This window comes from Callithrix jacchus, chromosome 4 (genome assembly GCF_049354715.1).
Source record: "Callithrix jacchus isolate 240 chromosome 4, calJac240_pri, whole genome shotgun sequence".
Taxonomy (NCBI): Eukaryota; Metazoa; Chordata; class Mammalia; order Primates; family Cebidae; genus Callithrix; species Callithrix jacchus.
Window position 1 is genome coordinate 84875988 of NC_133505.1, and position 21560 is coordinate 84897547.

At 38.8% G+C, this 21560-nt stretch overlaps 2 protein-coding genes across 5 annotated transcripts in view; one reads left to right on the plus strand and one right to left on the minus strand.

The window, feature by feature from the left end:
- Positions 1-21560, plus strand: part of LOC144582171 (uncharacterized) — a 131678-nt gene that overhangs the window by 95552 nt on the left and 14566 nt on the right. The window lies entirely within an intron of this gene.
- Positions 1-21560, minus strand: part of LCA5 (lebercilin LCA5) — a 69838-nt gene that overhangs the window by 17346 nt on the left and 30932 nt on the right. The window contains exon 3 of the mRNA XM_002746752.5: positions 20012-20541. Coding sequence (XP_002746798.3) covers positions 20012-20541 — 530 coding nt within the window. The remainder of the gene's footprint in view (positions 1-20011; positions 20542-21560) is intronic.

The window sequence follows — 21560 nt, forward strand, 5'->3', positions numbered from 1 at the left end:
GCACCAAAAATAAAACAAATTTTAGAAGTGGTTTCTGCTCAGCAAATGTCATATAGAGAATTCGCATGATGATAGACTTGGAAAAAACAATTTGTATCTTTTACAGTTTTTAGATCATTTAATCAGAAGATACTTATAAAAATAACCAAAATACTAATATTTTAATTCCTGCTATTATTTAAAACTATGAAAAAAAACACAAAATGTACTACTGCAAAAGGAACCTATTACTCAGCATTTAAATGTGATAAAATTTCAAGGATTTTACTAAAATGATAACAAAATAATAGAGTAACAGAAGTAACAAAATAATAGAGTAACAAAAGAATAGAGTAACATTGCAGTTCTACTCCCACACATGAGGTTTAGTGACCCATATGATTCTTTTTCATTTTGTTTTATTGAGACAGAGTCACTAGGCTGGAGTGCAGTGGTGTGATCTTGGCTCAGTGCAACCCCTACTTCCCAGGTTCAAGCCATTCTCCTGCCTCGGCCTCTAAGCAGCTAGGATAACAAGGTATGCACCACTACACATGACGAATTTCTGTATTTTTGGTAGATATGGGGTTTTGACATGTTGGCTAGGCTGGTCTCAAACTCCTGAGCTCAAGTGATCCATCTGCCTCAGCCTACCAAAGTCCTGAAATTACAGGCATGAGCCACTGCACCCGGCCATGACCTATCTGATTCTATGTGACCTAGAAGAACACAAATAACATCTCTCAGTTTCCTCAACAGTTCAGTGTTTGAGTTGGACTAGAGAATTCCCCATCAAGGTGTTTCAGAGGTTGCTTCAAGTTGTTAGGCATGTGAGTTTCTGAAATACCCTCTGTAACATAACTCCTCAGTCACTACCACAGAAAAAATCAGTTTTATTTGGTTGCCTGTGAAGAACTGCCAAAATGTGAAAAACCAATAGACCAAATCAGTAGTTTCAAACCTTTAAAACTACTTGAAATTCACTGAGCTCAATTTGAAGACTATTGCACTAAATTATTTCTACAGGCCTTTCGAACTCAAGAATGCTACCATGCTTTAATGTATTTACCTTTAATTAATGTACTTTTCATACACTTCCCTTTTTTTTCACTCATGTATTAGGTGTCTGGAAAGTACCAACCACTGAGCCAGACTCATTATGAACTTTATCCCTAACCGTGTTAACAATCACCTGCAGAGTTTTACAGACTGGAAACTAAGGTTCAGATAGTTAGATCTAAGTGGTGTATCACACATCATAAAGCTGGAATGATATATAACCAGAATTTGAAACTTGTCTATTTATATAATGTGTGTGTGTGTGTGTGTGTGTGTGTGTGTGTGTGTGTGTGAAGTTCCACTGGGAACTTAATAGGTTAAGGGGTAGGTATTAACAGTTTAATTAATAGCCTAATTAAAATATAAGCTAAAATTTTTCAATTTGACCTTGAATTCTAAGCCAATAATCTGTAACTCAACTAAGATAGCAAAGTCCACCAATGTTTCCATATTAAAGATGCTTTCATAAAAATGCAAATACCTAGTGAACGGGAAACAAAAAATACAAAATGCTCTAGAATCTCCTAGAATGCTAATAACCACAAGAAAGGCCAATTAAATCCTCCCAAAATGAAAAACTTAACTTTAATCCAAGAACAACTATTATCCAGTAGCACTCTTTACAGTCCTTATATTAACAGATAGCCAAAAATGATTTTTAAAATGGTCTACTGACCCAGGGACTTCCTCTTCTGGGATTTTTCCATTTGTATACTAATTTATACATATAAAGACTTAAGTTTAATGCTTTCTATCTTCTGTACTATCTCAAAACAAAAGCCAACATATATATTAATGTTAAAAGAAAAACTTCAGATACATTAGCAGAGTTTACTTGAGCCAATTTACAAACTGGGCAGCACCCAGAATCATAATAGGTTCAGAGTGACTCCAAGGCTACCAGATGGTCAGGTAACATTTATAGGCAGAAAAAGAAAAGTGACTGACATACAAAAACAGAAGTGAAGTAAAGAAACAGGTAAGCTGGTTACAGCTTGGTATCTGTACTACTTGAATATAGTTTGAATAGTTGGCCACAGGGATTGGCTGAAACTCTGTGACTGGTACAAGAGTACCTTATAGACTATTTACATATCCAGTTAGATTATATGTTGCTATGTATGGAGAAACTTTTAGGCCAAACTTAAAATATGAAAGATGGCAGTTTGGCCCAGTGGTTCATGGCTGTAATCCCAGCACTTTGGGAGGCTGAGGTGGGCAAACCACAAGGTCAGGAGTTTGAGACCAGCCTGGCCAACATGCTGAAACCCAGTCTCTACTAAAAACACAAAAAATTAGCTGGCTGCGGTGGTGGGTGCCTGTCGTCCCAGCTACTCAGAAGGCTGAGGCAGAAGAATCACCTGAACCCAGGAGGTGGAGGTCGCAGTGAGCCAAAATCATGCCACGGCACTCCAGCCCAGATGACAGTGCAAGACTCTGTCTCAAAACAAACAAACAAACAAACAACTGCAGTTTTAGGCTATTGAATTTAACATTAATAAGGAAAGGATTCATCACACTATGATACATCTACACAATGGAATAATATGCAGCCTTTAAAAAGCATGAGACTGATTTTTGTGTGTGTGCAAAAATACACACATATCTATCTAAATATATGTATATAACATGATAATATGTAAAGAGTGCCAAAATACACTTTATCAGTGAAAAAAAGTATTGAACAATGTGTATGGTACACTCCCATATGTCGTAAGAGAATGAAAAATGGACATTAATATACAGATATGAGATTGCACACATAGCAACAATTTCTTAACAGTGACTGTTTCTTCAGAGGGGGCTTAGAAAGCATAGCATAGAAGGGAAACTGATGTGTCATTGACTATCTTTTTGTATTATTTGAATTTTAAGCCACTTTTTAGTGCTTGTATTACTTTTTCAATGGGAAAGCTGTCTTAAATATTAACACAAAATTGCCATAATACTTGTTCTACCTAAATGGGTAGTTTCTAAGGACACTGCAAAGTTTATTTTCTGAAACTGTTTTAAGCTTTACCCTTCAAACATAAATCTCATAATTTCATTGTAAATCTTCTCCCTCCAGAAAAGGTAAAAATATACATAAATAATAAAATCTAGCCAGCTCTCCAGAAAAGGTAAAAATATACATAAATAATAAAATCTAGCCAGTTCTTTGATTATACAATAAAAAATTAGCAGAATCTCAATGAATGATATTTTATCTTCTAAGCAATTATTCAACAATAGGAATTTTTCATGTCTCCAACATTAAATAATAGACATAATAAGGATTTAATTGGAAGGCATAAATATAATTTACCATGTTAAAAACACTTTTGGCATATGAAAGGCTTAAAAGTATGAATTTAGACTCATCAGATTTCAGAACTGAATGTCACCTCAGAAATCATTCCATTTAATTTCTCAAATGAAGCAACTGCAACCTGGAGGTTGGGAGAACTGTACAAAATCAGGAGCAGACAACAACAGAGGTAACCTAGTTTGACCACTGTTCTGTCCTAATTAGTTTCATTTGTTAGATAAATGCAGAACAGGTAGGAAAGGCAAAGGAAGGCTTCTGGATTTGGGTTTCTAAAGGGTTAAAGGGTAGAAAAACTTTGAGAGCAGATTCCAGGCCACTAGAGCAAAGTATGGCAAGGAAACGCAAAGGAAAGTGGACCTACCCAGCTCAATACTGGACAGTTCACTTCCAGTTCCGAATTAACTAGGAAGAGTAAAGGGAAGATAACACTGAATCAATTCTTACTTTTGAAAGTGGTTTACATGGGAAGCAGTATTATCAACAAGCAACACTTCTAATACACATACTTGAGGGAAGCTCTAGGGTCAAGAGAATTTGAATGCCAATCTCTTAGAGTATAATCTACTAAAAGAAAAAGAAGTCTATTCAAATTTCCTTTCATAGCTCCATGATACTGAGCTGTATGATGATACTCAAGCATTCCACAAAATCTTTAGAAATTTTTTAAAAAGGAAAGTCTTGTTTCATTTTGTTTTTCTGACAAAGTAACTCATTCTGTGCCAACTTAATGTTAAAACGAGTTGTATTTTTCTATGTACTAAATGTGTGCTCTAGTTTACTACAGTCCTTTTATAACTATGCACATGATATTACATTTATGATCTTTTCATAATACTTGGAAGATTTGCTTTATGACACACTGTTGGTCACAGCTATGACTGATCTGCTATTGCACATCCCCAGTACAGAACTGATGCCTTTACCTTCAGCCCCTATTTGAGGTCAGTCCCTGGACCAGCAAAAAATGGTGCAGTCTGTCAGTCACTAAAAGAAACTGCATATTAGAAACTGCATAATGAAATTGCCAATAAAGAACTGCCTATGTTAAGTCAGTGATTTATAAAGAATGATGTGAAAACCATTAAAGGTCCCTGAGGCACTTTGGAAGGTCTTCAAAGGCAAAACTATTTTATAATAAGTAGATATTATTTGCTGTTTTCACTCATATTGTGTCATGAGTATACGATGGAGTTTTCCAAAGGCTCCACTGAAACATATACACATTTGGAAAGTCTGTATAACTCAATGAACCAGTATTTTCCAAATGACCAATGTGTGATGTAAAACATCCACTGAAAGACAACCAACGAATTTTAGTGTATCCAAATACAAAAAGTTCATTAATATGGTCTCATATTCCACATCACAACTCACCATTAAGAAATAAGTTGTTATGCTTTAGCATATGAAAAAAAGAATATCCAGTTATCTGAAAAGGCTACTAAAATATGCCTCCATTTTCTAACTACTTTAGATACCAGTGTGAGACTCAATTTTCTTCATACTTATCAATGGCAACATAATGCAACAGATTGAAGCAGAGGCATATATGAGGACCCAGCTGTCTCCTACTAAACCAGAAATTTAAAAAATTAGAAATATATAAAATAATGCCACTCTTGTCCTAATTTATTTTTGGATTGGGAAATATAGACTTTTTTTGTTAAAAGGTCTAACATATAATGAGTTGCTTATTACTAAATGTATTAAGATAATTTTTTAATGTTCTCAAAGTTTACTTCTAATGTGGTAAACATCAATAGATATATGTAAACAAAAGCTAGGGGAGATGTCAATGGTTTTTAAGGGTATAAACGGGTCTTGAGAGCAAAGGTTTGAAAATCACTACTTTATATAACTAAAAAAGTTTTTTTCTATAAAAGGCTGTAAGTGTGTTACAGTTTTAATTAAATATTACATGGCATATGTAATAACTAAACGTAAGTACACCCTAAGAATGATCCTGTATGGCAGAAACACCTGAATGTGTATTCAGAGTTCCAAGCAGTGGCCACTCAAGAGATTCATTCTTTACCTGTTAGGAACATCTGAGCCCCTGGCCTGTTCCATGGAATGCTGGCCATACAGGGGATCCAGACCCTTTGTTTTGGGTTAAAAGAAGTTACCAGGTGGAGGCTGTTAGGCGGTGGAGGTTAAGTGAAAATGCTACATAAACTGCATGCTTCTGCAAGAGGTGGCAGTCTACTGTCCAGTCTACCACCACTGGACCACCCTGTATGCAAGTTACACTTAGTAAACCTTATGTCTCATTTGCTGGCGTTGGATCTCTTTTTTGGCCTCTTGCAATTCCTACCAAAGTTAATAGGGGTCCAGCATGACAATATGTTAAATTGGGGCTGATACACTGACAGGACTTTATTCAATAAATTTATTGATGTAACAGCCAAAATAAAGGTATAAAGTCAACTCTAAATAAGGAAGTAAGTATATAGACTGAGGTAGCTCTCTGCCCTTTCTCAACACGTTTAATCCCATCAATTACTTTTCCATCCCTGGTCTATGGCCTAGAACCAGAACAAACCATATCTTACAAGATAGGCTGTAATTTCTGAAAGAGGACAGACAACCATCATAGTAGTTATCCCCATAGATACCTTCGGCTGCTCACCTCTCTAACCATTTATTCATTTCTAAACTACTACACTCATAAATTACTAAGATTCTAAGTATTGTGTCACTTCCATCAACTAATAAAATAAGCCTATACCCAACTTACAGGTTGATGTTCTGAGGAAAAGTTTTCCACAGCTCAGCTAAATACAGGTAACCTTGAAGATGCCTCACCCCACCCCCAACCCCACTACCCCACTTAAGAAGGAATTGCAACTAGCAAGAGGGATGAGTTGTGGCCTGAAATCCTGGAATGAGACAAGCTATAAACAAATAAACAAAGCTGCTTGCCACCATTTCCAGCTTTATCTTAAAAAAAAATGTTACACCAAAAGTAAAACAAAAAAACACCACCACATAGACAAGTACCCTTACTAAAGAATAGCACAGAACTTAACGATAACACAGAGATATTTACTAAGATTTTACTGTAATTTTAAGAGATACGCAGGACTTTCTTAATGTGCAAAATGAAACATCACAATCAAGCTCCTGATTTCCTTCCTTAATCAGTTAGTGGTTTGATAATACCTGAGTTAGAAGAAAAACGATCAATGGCGTTGGCTGAAATAAAATTTGAAAAATAAAATGAGGCACAAAAACAAATGCTAAATTTTACAGTAAAGTAAGAAACTCAATAGTAAATATTTCAAATTCTGGATTGACTTCTGAGATCATGAAAGAGCTACATAATGGGTTAAAAACCAGAGGCTGCATTTAGGAAGTATAAAAAAGTAGGATAAAAAGTAGAGAATAATTACCCTCAGGTGGGCTGCACAGGCTACACCCTCTCCATCCCAAGAAGAAGAGAGCTAGTATAGTACAACAGCTGATGTGAGATTATTGGGTTAAGAGGAGCAGGTTCATGGCTGGGCATGGTGGCTCACGCCTGTAATCCCAACACTTTGGGAGCCAACGTGGGTGGATCATTTGAGATCAGAAGTTCGAGGCCAGCCTAACCAACATAGTGAACTTCGTATATACTAAAAATACGAAAATTATCCAGGTGTGGTGGTGTGTGCCTGTAATTCTAGCTACTCAGGAGGCTAAGGCAGGGGAATTGCTTGAACCCAGGAAGTGGAGGTTGCAGCAAGCCGAGATCATGTCACTGCACTCCAGCACGGGTGACAGAGTAAGACTTCATCTCAAAACGTACACACAAACACACACACACACACACACACGCACACACACACGCACACACACGAAGCAGGTCCATAACATTAAATGTTGATTCCAATATAATGTCAATTACATCAGAAACGAAGCAGTTTAGATGTACCAATTCAACGTTGAGGCAAATAGCTGATAAATTCACTATTTCTAAAACTTGGGAGTAAATTTCTAAAACAAAGTCATTCCTTTGTTTGCATAAAATATTCACAACCCCTTGCGAAAATAACTTTTACAACAAAAATAAGCTTTGAAATTCAAAAATAAAATTCAAAAGTAACCTTCTAATTCAGTAAGAATTGAGACCATTTAAAATTGCTCCAAAGGAAATAAAATATTTAGGTATAAATCTAAAACATATACAGATTTGTATCCTGAAAATTACAAAATAATGATGAAAAAAATCAGACTCTCTAAATAAATGGAGACACATACTGTGTCACGATTGGAAGATTCAACACAGTAAAGACGTCAATTCTCCACAAACTGATCTGTTTAATGCAATTCCTACAAAAATTCCAGGAAGGTGTTTGTAGATGCAAACTCACTCTAAAATTTATGTGGAAAGGCAGAGGATCAAGAGTAGATAAAATAGCTAAAATGTTTAAAATGAAGAATAACATGAGAGGAATCAGTCTCTCTAATGTTAAGGCTTATTATGGATGCTGTATGTGGTCGAGAGTGTGTGGTAACAACAAAGAAATAGACACACAGATCAACAGAACAGAGACTACAAAAATAAACCCATAAAAATATGCTAAACTGACAGAAGTGTCAAAGTAATTCAATGAAGGAGGGATATCTTTTTAACAAATGATGCTGAAGTAATTACATATCCATAGGCCAAACAAATAAAAAAGAACCTCAGCCTAAACTCACATTCTATATAAAAATTAACTCAAAATGAATTATGGACTTAAGTGTAAAATATAAAACCATAAAACTTTGATAAAACACCAAGTGGTACACCTTAAAAATAATCAATTTTTATTTGTCAATTATACCTCAATAAAGCTGGAGGAAGAAAAAATAGAAGAAAATCTTTGGGACAAACAGGCAAAGAACAATATGGATAGGTGAAGTGTTATACTTGACACCAAAGCACAATCCATAAGAGATATAGCTGCTAAACAGAACCACATAAAAATTAAAAATTTCTCCTCTGAATGTGAAAAAACAAGCTGTGAAAAAACCACCAATCTGACAAAAAACTTTTTATTTGGATTATAATAAAGAATTCTCTAAAAATAGATAAAGCAAACAATCCAATTAGGAAATGGGCAGAAAACATGAAAGAAATGCACAGATCTACAGATGGCACTTGAAAAGCACATGAAAAGATGTTCAACATCATTAGCCATTAGAAAAATGCAAATTAAAACCACAATGAGATGATTGTGGTATCAAAATAACTAACACTTTAAAAAGTGTTAACACCAAATGCTGGCAAGGATGCTGAGAAACTGGACCACGTATACAGTACTGGTGGGACAATAAAATGGTACTGCTACTTTAGAAAAGAGAATATTGAGATTTAGAGATGATTGTTATGAATAGAAAAAAGAAGAACAAAGAAAAAAGTATAAAAAAAAAAAAAGAATGGAATGGCAGTTTCTTAAAACACCAAACAGATTTATCATAAAACTAGCAACTGCACTTTCAGAAATATATCCTAGAGAAATTAAAAAGTATATTCAAACAAAAATCTGCACATAAATGGTCACAGGAGTTTTATTAGTTAGGAGCCCAAAAGTGGAAACAAACCAAATGTCCCGCAACAGGATGTACCATAACACTCCACAGTACATCCATACCATGGAATACTACTCAAAGAAAAAAGGGAACTACTGATACATGCAACCATTTGAGTGAATGTGTAAGTGGAATCTGCCAATGTCAGAAGGTTAGATACTATATGATTCCATTTATATGACATACTTAAAATGACAAAATTAAAGAAATAATGAGCAAATTAGCAGATATCATAGGTTGGTGAGGGGAAGGCAGGAGGTAGCTGTGGATGCAAAAGAGTAAAATATAAAAGATTCTTAAGATGGAATTGGTCTATTTCTTAACTATGTCTGTAGTCACACAAATCTATACATGTGATAAAACCGCACAGAACTAAATACACATGCATGTAAAACTTGCAAAAGCTGAGTGCAGTTGATGGATCATACGTATCATGACCAATTTCCTGGCTGCAATATTAGTTATTCTATATAATATTTTTACAATTGCCTGTCAATCAACAATGAACTCAAAATAAAAATTTAAAACACTTCTAAAATCCAATGGGGAAAAAAAACAAGGACACTACATGGTTAACTGTTTCAAAGACTTAACATTATAGGTGACTGATTTGCATGCTCCCAGTGAGCAGCCATATAATTTACCTCCATCTATAACTCAGAACCCACAGGCTTAGTCCCATTTCTTATTCCTTCCCTCTTTCTTCTCCTTCCCTACCACCTGTCAATCCCCTTCACATAAAAGAAAACTACAGTATATAGTTGTATATGTGTGTGTATGCAATGCAATTTCATGTTCTCTCTGTATGTGTAGTTTTATATACACACTCAGCTATTTACCATATTTATTAATGAGTGTTCTGTGCTCTTCACTCATAATTTTAAAATCCATTATGTGGCACATTTTATGTTTCAATTTAAAAATAATTAAAATGTCAGTTGTTTATGATAACTGTTCCCAGTCCTGATTCCTACCCAACTTCATGGGTAAGTGGCTCTTAAAAATAGTTTGTTTGCTTTGCACTTTGAGCTGGTCATTATTAGAATCCACATAATAGGATATCTTCTGTGCACTGAAACAGAAGACAATAATTGCAAATTTTAGAGAAAAAATAGGTGCTTTTTCTGGCCACTAATGTACAATGTATATTTAATAAGCCCCTGTCCCTGGGCACGACACTGGTATAATGGGCATGGCATATTATTCAGACTAAGTACCACAACATGCCATGTCTTAAAAACATCTAATTAATATACTGCAGAAACCTATTTTTTTTATACTTCTGGGCTTCCTTTGCTCATTGCCACAGCAAGCATTATTGTCATACTTTTTCATACCTTTGCTTTCCAAACTATTTGTCAATTTTAAGCAACAGAACCTGACTTAGGGCTCTGTTTGATACATATATATAGAAGGTGGCAACTGAGTGCCCTGTGTAAAAGTCATGCAATAGAACTCTTTTCCTCTCTCCATTCAAGAAATACTTTTAAAAGATCTGCTGTATTCTCAGACTAGTTAGTCAATATTCTCCCACCTACCCTCTAACAGGTTTTTAAAATATATATATATGTATATATATTTTTTATTGCACTTTAGGTTCTGGGGTACATGTGCAGATCATGCAGGATTTTTCCATAGGTACATACATGGCAATGTAGTTTGCTGCCTCCATCCCCCCATCACCTATATCTGGCATTTCTCCTCATGTTATCCCACCCTAACCTCCCTACCCTCTGCTGTCTCTCCCTTATTCCCCTGCAATAGACCCCAGTGTGTGTGCTCCCTTCCCTGTATCCCTGTGTTCTCATTATTCAACACCCGCCTGTGAGTGAGAACATGCAGTGTTGATTTTCTGTTCTTGTGTCAGCTTCCTGAGAATGATGGTTTCCAGAATCACCCATGTCCCTGCAAAGAAAATGAAATTATCCTTTCTTATGGCTACATAGTATTCAATGGTGTATATGTGCCACATTTTCCTTGTCCAGTCTATCATCGATGTGCATTTGGGTTGTTTCCAGCTCTTTGCTATTGTGCCTCAATGAACATACAGGTGCATATATCTTTATAATAGAATAATTTATAATCCTTTGGATATATACCCAGTAATGGGATTGCTGAGTCAAATGGAATTTCTATTTCTAGGTCCTTGAGAAATCACCACACTGTCTTCCACAATGGTTGAACTAATTTACACTCCCACAAACAGTGTAAAAGTATTCCTATTTCTCCACATCCTCTCCAGCATCTGTTGTCTCCTGATTTTCTAATGATCGCCATTCTAACTGGCATGAGATGGTATCTCAATGTGGTTTTGATTTGGCATTTCTCTAATGACCAATGATGATGAGCATTTTTTCATATGTTTCTTGGCCTCATAGATGTCTTCTTTGGTAAAGTGTCTGTTCATATCCTTTGCCCGGTTTTGAATGGGTTTGCTTTTTTCTTGAAAATCTGTTTAAGTTCTTTGTAGATTCTGGATATTAGCCCTTTGTCAGATGGGTAGATTGCAAAAAATTTTCCCATTCTGTTGGTTGCCGGTTCACACTAATGACTGTTTCCTTTGCTGTACAGAAACTCTGGAGTTTAGTTAGATCCCATTTGTCTATTTTGGCTTTTGTTGCCATTGCTTTTCCTGTTTTAGCCATGAAGTCCCTGCCTATGCCTATGTCCTGAATGGTATTGCTTAGGTTTTCTTCTAGGGTTTTTATGGTGTTAGGTCTTATGTTTAGATCTTTAATCCACCTGGAGTTAATTTTAGTATAAGGTGTCAGGAACGGGTCCAGGTTCTGCTTTCTGCACATGGCTAGCCAGTTTTCCCAACACCATTTATTAAACAGGAAATGATTTCCCCATTGCTTTTCTCAGGTTTGTCAAAGGTCAGATAATTGTAGATGTGTGGTGTTGCTTCTGAGGCCTCTGTGATGTTCCATTGGTCTATGTTTCTGTTTTGGTACCAGTACCATACTGTTTTGATTACTGTGGCCTTGTAGAACAGTTTGAATTCAGGCAGCATGATGCCTCCAGCTTTGTTCTTTTTGCTGAGGATTGTTTTGACTATGCGGGCTCTCTTTCAGTTCCATATGAAGTTTGAAGTAGTTTTTTTACCAGTTCTGTCAAGAAGATCAATGGTAGCTTGATGGCGATAGCATTGAATCTATAAATAACTTGGGGCAGTATGGCCATTGTCATGATGTTGATTCTCCCCAACCATGAGCATGGAATGTTTTTCCATCTATTTGTGTCCTGTCTAATTTCCTTAAGCAGTGGTTTGTAATTCTCCTTAAAGAGGTACTTTATATCCTTTGTTAGTTGATCCAGCTTAGTTTGGCTGGATATGAAATTCTAGGTTGAAAGATCTTTTAAGGATGTTGAATATTGGCCCTCACTCTTCCGGCTTGTAGGGCTTCTGATGAGAGATCTGCTGTGAGTCTGACGGGCTTCCCTTTGTGGGTTACCCAACCTTTCTCTCTGGCTGCCCTTAGCATTTTTTTCCTTCATTTCAACACTGGTGAATCTGACAATTTTGTGCCTTGGGGTTGCTCCTCTTCAGAAATATCTTTGTGGTGTTCTCTGTATTTCCTGGACTTGAATGTTGGCTTGCCTTGCTAGGTTAGGCAAATTCTCCTGGATAATAACCTGAAGAGTGTTTTCCTGATTGGCTTCATTCTCTCTGTCACATTCAGGTACACCTACCAAATGTAGATTAGGTCTTTTCACATAATCCCATAATTCTTTTTTATTAATTGCATTTTAGGTTTTGAGGTACATGTGAAGGACATGCAAGATTGTTGCATAGGTACACACATGGCAGTGTGATCTCCTACCTTCCTCTCCATCACCTATATCTGACATTTTCCCCCATGCTATCTCTCCCCAAATCCCCACCCCCCGCTGTCCCTCCCCTATTTCCCCCCGACAGATCCCAGTGTGTGATGCTCCCCTCCCTGTTTCCATCTGTTCTCACTGTTCAACACCCACCTATGAGTGAGAACATGCGGTGTTTGATTTTCTGTTCTCGTGTCAGTTTGCTGAGAATGATGGTTTCCAGGTTCATCCATGTCCCTACAAAGGACATAAACTCATCGTTTTTGATGGCTGCATAATATCCCATGGTGTATATGTGCCACATTTTCCCTGTCCAGTCTATCATCGATGGGCATTTGGGTTGGTTCCAGGTCTTTGCTATTGTAAACAGTGCTACAATGCACATTCGTTTGCATGTGTCCTTATAGTAGAATGATTTATAATCCTTTGGATACATACCCAGTAATGGGATTGCTGGGTCAAATGGAATTTCTATTTCTAGGTCCTTGAGGAATCACCACACTGTCTTCTATAATGGTTGAACGAATTCACACTCCCACCAACAGTGTAAAAGTGTTCCTATTTCTCCACATCCTTTCCAGCATCTGTTGTCTCCAGATTTTTTAATGATTGCCATTCTAACTGGCGTGAGATGGTATCTCAATGTAGTTTTGATTTCCATTTCTCTAACGACCAGTGATCATGAGCATTTTTTAATATGTTTGTGGGCCTCATGTATGTCTTCTTTTGTAAAGTGTCTGTTCATATCCTTTGCCCACTTTTAAATGGGCTTGTTTTTGTCTTGTAAATCTGTTTTAGTTCTCTGTAGATTCTGGATATCAGCCCTTTATCAGATGGGTAGACTACAAAGATTTTTTCCAATTCTGTTGGTTGACGATTCACTCTAATGACTGTTTCTTTTGCTGTGCAGAAGCTGTGGAGTTTGATTAGGTCCCATTTGTCTATTTTGGCTTTTGTTGCCAATGCTTTTGGTGTTTTGGTCATGAAGTCCTTGCCTACGCCTATGTCCTGAATAGTTTTGCCTAGATTTTCTCCTAGGGTTTTTATGGTGTCAGATCTTGTGTTTAAGTCCTTAATCCATCTGGAGTTAATTTTAGTGTAAGGTGTCAGGAAGGGGTCCACTTTCTGCTTTCTGCACATGGCTAGCCAGTTTTCCCAACATCATTTATTAAACAGGGACTCCTTTCCCCATTGCTTGTTTTTGTCAGGTTTGTCAAAGATCAGATGGTTGTAGATGTGTTGTGTTGCCTCCGAAGCCTCTGTTATGTTCCATTGATCTATATCTCTGTTTTGGTTCCAGTACCATGCTGTTTTGATTACTGTAGCCTTGTAGTATAGTTTGAAGTCTGGTAGTGTGATGCCTACCGCTGTGTTCTTTTTGCTTGAAATTGACTTGACTATGCAGGTTCTCTTTTGGTTCCATATGAAGTTTAAGGTGTTTTTTTTTTTCCAGTTCTGTGAAGAAGGTCATTGGTAGCTTAATGGGGATAGCGTTAAATCTGTAAATTACTTTGGGCAGTATGGCCATTTTCATGACATTGATTCTTCCTAACCATAAACATGGAATGTTTCTCCGTCTGTTGTGTCCTCTCTTATTTCGTTGAGCAGTGGTTTGTAGTTCTCCTTGAAGAGGTCCTTTACGTTCCCTGTTAAGTTATATTCCTAGGTATTTTATTCTCTTTGTAGCAATTGTGAATGGCAGTTGGTTCTTGATTTGGCTCTCTTTAAGTCTGTTACTGGTGTATAGGAATGCTTGTGATTTTTGCACACTGATTTTGTATCCTGAAACTTTGCTGAAGTCGTTTATCGGTTTCAGAAGATTTGGGGCTAAGATGATGAGGTCTCCTAGATATACAATCATGTTGTCTGCAAATAGAGACAATTTGGCTTCCTCCTTCCCTATTTGAATACCCTTTATTTCTTTTTCTTGCCTGATTGCTCTGGCTAGAACTTCCAATGCTATATTGAATAAGAATGGTGAGAGAGGGCATCTTTGTCTAGTGCCAGATTTCAAAAAGAATGCTTCCAGTTTTTGTCCGCCCAGTATGATATTGGCTGTTGGTTTGTTGTAAATAGCTTTTATTATTTTGGGATATGTTCCGTCAATACCGAGTTTATTGAGGGTTTTTAGCATCATGAATGTGAGGTGGGTTTCCCGGATAAAGCACACCGATGGGTTTTGGCTTTTTATCCAATTTTCCAGTCTGTGTCTTTTGATTGGTGCATTTAGCCCATTTACATTAAGGGTTAATATTGTTTTTGTGTGAATTTGATACTGCCATTTTGATGCTAGCTGGCTGTTTTGCCCATTCGTTGTTGCAGTTTCTTCATTGTGTTGATGGTCTTTACCATTTGGTATGTTTTTGGAGTGGCTGTTACTGACTGTTCCTTTCTGTGTTTACTGCCTCTTTCAGGAGCTCTTGTAAAGCAGGCCTGGTGGTGATGAAATCTCTTAGTACTTGCTTGTTCGCAAAAGATTTTATTTTTCCTTCACTTATGAAGCTTCGTATGGCTGGATATGAAATTCTGGGTTGAAAGTTCTTTCTTTAAGGATGTTGAATATTGGTCCCCATTATCTTCTGCCTTGTAGGGTTTCTGCTGAAAGATCTACTGTGAGTATAATGGGCTTCCCTTTGTGGGTGACCCGATCTTTCTCTCTGGCTGCCCTTAGCATTTTCTCCTTCATTTCAACCCTGGTGAATCTGACGATTATGTGCCTTGGGGTTGCTCTTCTTGAGGAATATCTTTGTGGGGTTCTCTGTATTTCCTGGACTTGAATATTGGCCTGCCTTGCTAGGTTGGGGAAGTTTTCCTGGATGATATCCTGAAGAGTATTTTCCAGCTTGGATTCATTCTCTCTGTCACATTCAGGTACACCTGTCAAACATAGATTAGGTCTTTTCACATAGTCCCATATTTCTTGGAAACTTTTTTCATTCCTTTTTACCCTTTTTTCTCTAATCTTGCCTTCTTCTTTTATTTCATTGAGTTGATCTTCGACCTTGGATATCCTTTCTTCTGCTTGGTCAATTTGGCTGTTCAAACTTGTGTATGCTTCATGAAGTTCTCGTGTTGTTTTTCAGCTCCATCAATTCACTTATATTCCCATCTAAGTTGTTTATTCTTGTTAGCATTTCATCAAATCTTTTTTCAAGATTCTTAGTTACTTTGCATTGGGTTAGAACATGTTCTTTTAGCTCACAGAAATTTCTTATTACCCACCTTCTGAAGCCTGATTCTGTCAATTCATCACACTCATTCTCTATCCAGCCTTGTTCCCTTACTGGTTAGCAGTTGTGATCCCTTGTAGGAGGAGAGGTGTTCTGGTGTCAGGTGTTTTCACCTTTTTTGCACTGGTTTCTTCCCATCTTTGTGGCTTTATCCACCTGTCATCTTTGTAGTTGTTGACTTTCAGATTGGGTCTCTGAGTGGATGTCCAGTTTGTTGATGATTAAGTTATTTCTTTCTGTTTCTTAGTTTTCCTTCTAACAGTCTGGCCCCTCTGCTATAGGACTGCTGAGGTCCACTCCAGGCCGTGCTTGCCTGGGAATCACCTGCAGCAGCTGCAGAACTATAAGGGTTGCTGCCAGTTTCTTCTTCAGCTATCTTTGTCCCTGAAGGATACCTGCCAGATGTCAGTCTGAGCTCTCCTTTATGAGGTGACTCTTTGGATATATGTGGGTTAGGGAGCTGCTTGAGGAGACAGTCTGTCCTTTATAGGAGCTCAAGTGCTGAGCTGTGAGCTCTGATTTTCATTCAGAGCTGCTAGGCAGGTACGTTTAAGTCTGCTGCAACAGAAATCATAAACCACACCCCCTTTAAAAAATTTTTCCCAGGTGCTCTGTCCTGGGGAGTTAGGGCTTTATTTATGAGTTTCTGTTGTGCTGCTGTCTTTTTTCAGGGCTGCCGTGCCCAGCAAGGAGGCAGTCTAGTCACTGCCTGCCTGCAGAGGCTTTGCTAAACTGCTGTGGGCTCCAACCAGCTGCCATGTAAACTTCCCTGCAGTCCTGTTTATACAGGTGTAGTTAGAACTGCGTCAGCAGGCTGGGCAATGGTGGCTCAAGCCTGTAATCCCAGCACTTTGGGAGGCTGAGGCGGGTGGATCACAAGGTCAACAGATCGAGACCATCCTGGTCAACATGGTGAAACCCCGTCTCCACTAAAAATACAAAAAAAATTAGCTGGGCATGGTGGTGTGTGCCTGTAATCCCAGCTACTCAGGAGGCTGAGGCAGGAGAATTGCCTGAACTCAGGAGGCGGAGGTTGCAGTGAGCCGAGAACACGCCATTGCACTCCAGCCTGGGTAACGAGAGTGAAACTACGTCTAAAAAAAAAAAAAGAGAACTGCCTTGGCAATAGTGGCCCACCTATATAATGGCAGACTCTCTGTGTAATGGTGGGCTGCCTTGGCAACGGCAGGCTGCCTCAGCAATGGTGGACTACCTCCATAGTGGTTGACTGCCTCAGTAATGGCAGACGCCCCTCCCCCACAGAGCTGGACCGTCCCAGGTTCAGCTGTGTTTGCTGTGACACTCTCAATCCAGTGTTTCCAATTCCTGTTCTTTTGTGGAGGTGGGACCAGCTGAGCCTGATCACCTGGTTCCCTGCCTCAGAGCCCTTTTTTTTTTAGTTTTAGTTGAACGGTCGACTCTGTCTACCAGGTGTTCTAGTCGCCTGCTGAAAAGGTGCCGGGATCTGTGTGATTTCCCGTGCGGCGACCCACTGTGCCTATGCTGGCTGAAACAGCCGCTCTGAGATTCATGGTGCTTTTTTGCCCAGGAATCTCCTGGCCTGGCTCCCTGTCTCAGTCCCCTTTTTCATAAGTTGAATGGGCTCCTCTGTCTGCCAGGAGCTCCAATCGCCAGCTAAAACAGCACCTGGACCCATATATTTTGTACAGAGAACCGCCGGCAAAAACAGCCGCGCTAGCAAAAACAGCTGCATTGGCCAAACAGCCACACCGGAAAAACCAGCCAAGCTGGTGACCCATGGGGCTCCTCCGCCTGAGAATCTCCTGGTCTGTGGGCAATAAAAATCCGTCTGGAAGTGCGGGGTCCACTCACCCTCTGCTTTTTCACCGGGAGCTGCAATCCTGAGGTGCTCCTAATTGGCCATCTTGGATCCCTCCCCACAACCCCATATTTCTTGGAGGCTTTGTTCATTTCTTTTCACTCTTTTTTTCTCTAACCTTGCCTTCTCATTTTATTTCATTGAGTTTATCTTCAATCTCTGATATCCTTTCTTCTGCTTGCTCAATTTGACTAGTGAAACTTGCATATGCTTAACGAACTTCTCATGTTTTTCAGCTCCATTCAGTCATCTATATTCTTCTCTAAGCTGCTTATTATTGTTAGCATTTCGTGAAACCTTTTTTCAAGGTTCTTAGTTTCTTTGCATTGGGTTAGAATGTGTTCTTTTAGCTCAGAGAAGTTTATTACCCACCTTCTGAAGCCTGTTTCTGTCAATTCATCAGACTCATTCTCCATCTAGCTTTGTTCCCTTGCTGGTGAGGAGTTGTGATTCCTTGGAGGAGGAGAGGCATTCTGGTTTTTGGTATTTTCATTCCTTTTGTGCTGAGTTCTTCCCATCTCTGTGGATTTATCTACCTATGGTCTTTGTAGTTGGTGATGGGGTCTTTGTAGTTGATGTAGTTTCAGATGGGGTCTCTGAGTAGATGTCCTTTTTGTTGATGTTGAAGTTATTTCTTTCTGTTTTTTAGTTTTCCTTCTAACAGTCAGGCTTCTCTGCTGTAGGACTGCTGGAGGTCCACTCCAGATCCTGTTTGCCTGGGGATCACCTGTGTGGCTGCAGAACAGTAAGGGTTGATGTCAGTTTCTTCTTCTTTTATCTTCGTCCCAGGATACCTACCAGATGTCAGCCTGAGCTCTCCTTTATGAGGTGTCTCTTTGGATATACGGGAGTCAGGGAGCTGCCTGAGGAGACAGTCTGTCCCTTATAGCAGCTCAAGTGTTGAGCTGTGAGCTCTGTTGTTCTGTTCAGAGCTGCTAGGCAGGTACATTTAAGTCTGCTGCAGCTGAACTCATACCTGCCTTTTTCCCAAGTGCTCTCTCCTGGGAAGGTGGGGCTTTATTTATAAATTCCTGACGTGCTGCTGCCTTTTTTCAGAGATGCCCTGCCCAGGGAAGAGGTAGCCTTACAATCTGCCAGTAGAGGCACTACAGAGCTGCTGTGGGCTCTGCCCAGCTGCCGTGTGAACTTCCTTGAGGTTTTATTTACAGAGGTATAGTTAGAACTGCTTTGGTAATGGCAGTCTGCCTCAGCAATGGCAGACTGCCTCTGTAATATCAGACTGCCTCGGTATTTGCAGATTGTCTTGGTAATGGTGGACTGCCTCAGTAATGGTGGACAGCCTTAGTAATGGCAAACTGCCTCGGTGGCGGTGGACTGCCTCGGTAATGGCAGTTGCCCTTCCCCCCACAGAGCTGGACTGTCCTGGGTCCAGCTGTGCTTGCTGTGAAACTCTCAATCCAGAGCATTTCAGATTGCTGGTCTTTGTTGGGGTGGGACCGGCTGAGCAAGATCAACTTGGCTCCCTGTTTCAGCCCCCTTTTTTTCAGCTGAATGGGCAGCTCTGTCTCCCAGGTGTTCCAGGCGCCAGCTGAAATGCCACCCAGATATGTGTGAGTTTTTGTGGGGAGCTTCACTGTGCCAGCTGAAACAGCCATGCTGAAAACTTGTGGTGCTTTTCAGCCTGGGAAACTCCTGGTGTATAGGCAGTAATAACTCATTTGGAAATGCGGTGATCACTCACCCTCTGCTTTGTTCTCGCTGGGAACTGCACTCCAGAGCTGTTCCTATTTGGCCATCTTGGATTGTCTCACCCAACGGTTTTGATTCAGGGGAATAGGTGCGTACCACACCCCAAAAGATGTACTATAATCTTTGATAAATAATGTGCATCGATATAAAAACAGAAGGCATTGTTGAGGTGGCATTTCTTACACAGTGGCCCAAAAAGGTTAGTTTTATATACTATGGCTATTACAGTGACATTTCCTATTTTAGAGAAACAATCAGATAATCAAATAGAATATCTTCCCAAAATGACTATAATCTATCATTCAACATGTAGCTCATTAATATACACAATCTTTTGGATCTTCCTCATAAATACATAATCCTACATTTTCCCAAATGTTTTACTCAGAAAAACAGTATTAAAAATAGTTTGTTTTTCTTCCCAAGCAAATGCCAAACCAGCACATTAAATGCCCAATGAGAAACATCCCAAGAAAGCACAATTAGAAACTGGAGAAATCATACCTTAATTCTTCTCTCGGTGTCATCTAACTTTAACTCTGCTGAAACTAGTTTCTTTGCCAAATCATCTCGTTCAGGTAGGTGTCTAGCTTCGGAGATCTCTTTCAGTTTCTGTAAGAAAAATTTTGTCCTAAATAGTTCACTTTCTGTATATTTTACCCTTTTCTCGGTTGCCCGTTCTTTCTCTTGAGATTTTCTTAAGCGTTCTTTGAGTGCTGTAATCTCATTGTTATGACGAAATATAAGCTGTGAGATTTCATTTTCGGCATCTTCAAACTTATTCAAGGCTTTCTCCTGTTTGTACTGAAGCCTTTTCAAAGATTTATTTTCTTTTAGCAGGTCAGCTAACTTGACCTGGAGTTCAGATACTTCATTCTGCAACTCATTGATTTTTAGCAGCCTTGCAGACAGAACCCGTTGTGTAACAAGATTGGCATCTTTCCGAAGCAGCTCTCTACTGAGGCTCTGGGAGCGAAATCCCACTCGGACTCCCTTTCTGTTTGGTAGACCCTTAGGGCTTGGTTTCTGAGGGGCTAAAAAAGAAACAGGAATAATGTAAAGTGAAAGCTGTACCAAATGTTGTGTTACTTATTCATTCTAATACAAGGGGGTCCATGGCATTCTTTAGTTATTTTTGTCATTAAGAAAGGATTTTACAATATTTAGTAGAATATCAAATTTTATTTAGAGTTCTAAATAGATTTCTATTAAGAAAGATGTGCAGTATTTTAAGAAAGGTAAAAAATATTCTGACCTATCAAAAATGACACCCTAATAGTTTACATGGAATGATTCTACATAGCTTTAAAAGACAGCAGTGTCAGGCCTTAACTATTTTTAACTGTTTAGATAAGATGGCAAGTCAGAATTCAAACGTGAGTATCATCAGCATCATCGGCATTAGTATGGTACATAACACTGGACAAAACATTGTGATATTCAAGTCATTTGTGCCAAGATATTTGGGATTACTTGAAATGTGAAAATGTATGTTTTCAATTTGCATTTCTCTCATGATCAGTGATGCTGAGCTTTTTCATATGTTTGTTGACCATATGTATGTCTTCTTTTGAAAAGTGTTAGGCCGGGCGCGGTGGCGCAAGCCTGTAATCCCAGCACTTTGGGAGGCCAAAGCGGGTGGATCATGAGGTCAAGAGATCAAGACCATCCTGGTCAACATGGTGAAACCCTGTCTCTACTAAACATACAAAAAATTAGCTGGGCACGGTTGCACGTGCCTGTAATCCCAGCTACTCGGGAGGCTGAGGCAGGAGAATTGCCTGAACCCAGGAGACGGAGGTTGCAGTGAGCCGAGATCGCGCCATTGCACTCCACCCTGGGTAACAAGAGCAAAACTCTGTCTCAAAAAAAAAGAAAAGTGTTTATGTCCTTTTACCGCTTTTTAATGGGGTACAATGAGATATTATTGCACATCAGTTAGGATGAGTATTATTAAAAAGTCAAAAAAAAAACAACAGATGCTGGCAAGGTTGTGGAGAACAAAGATCACATGTACACTGTTGGTAGGAGTGTAAATTAGTTCAACCATGTG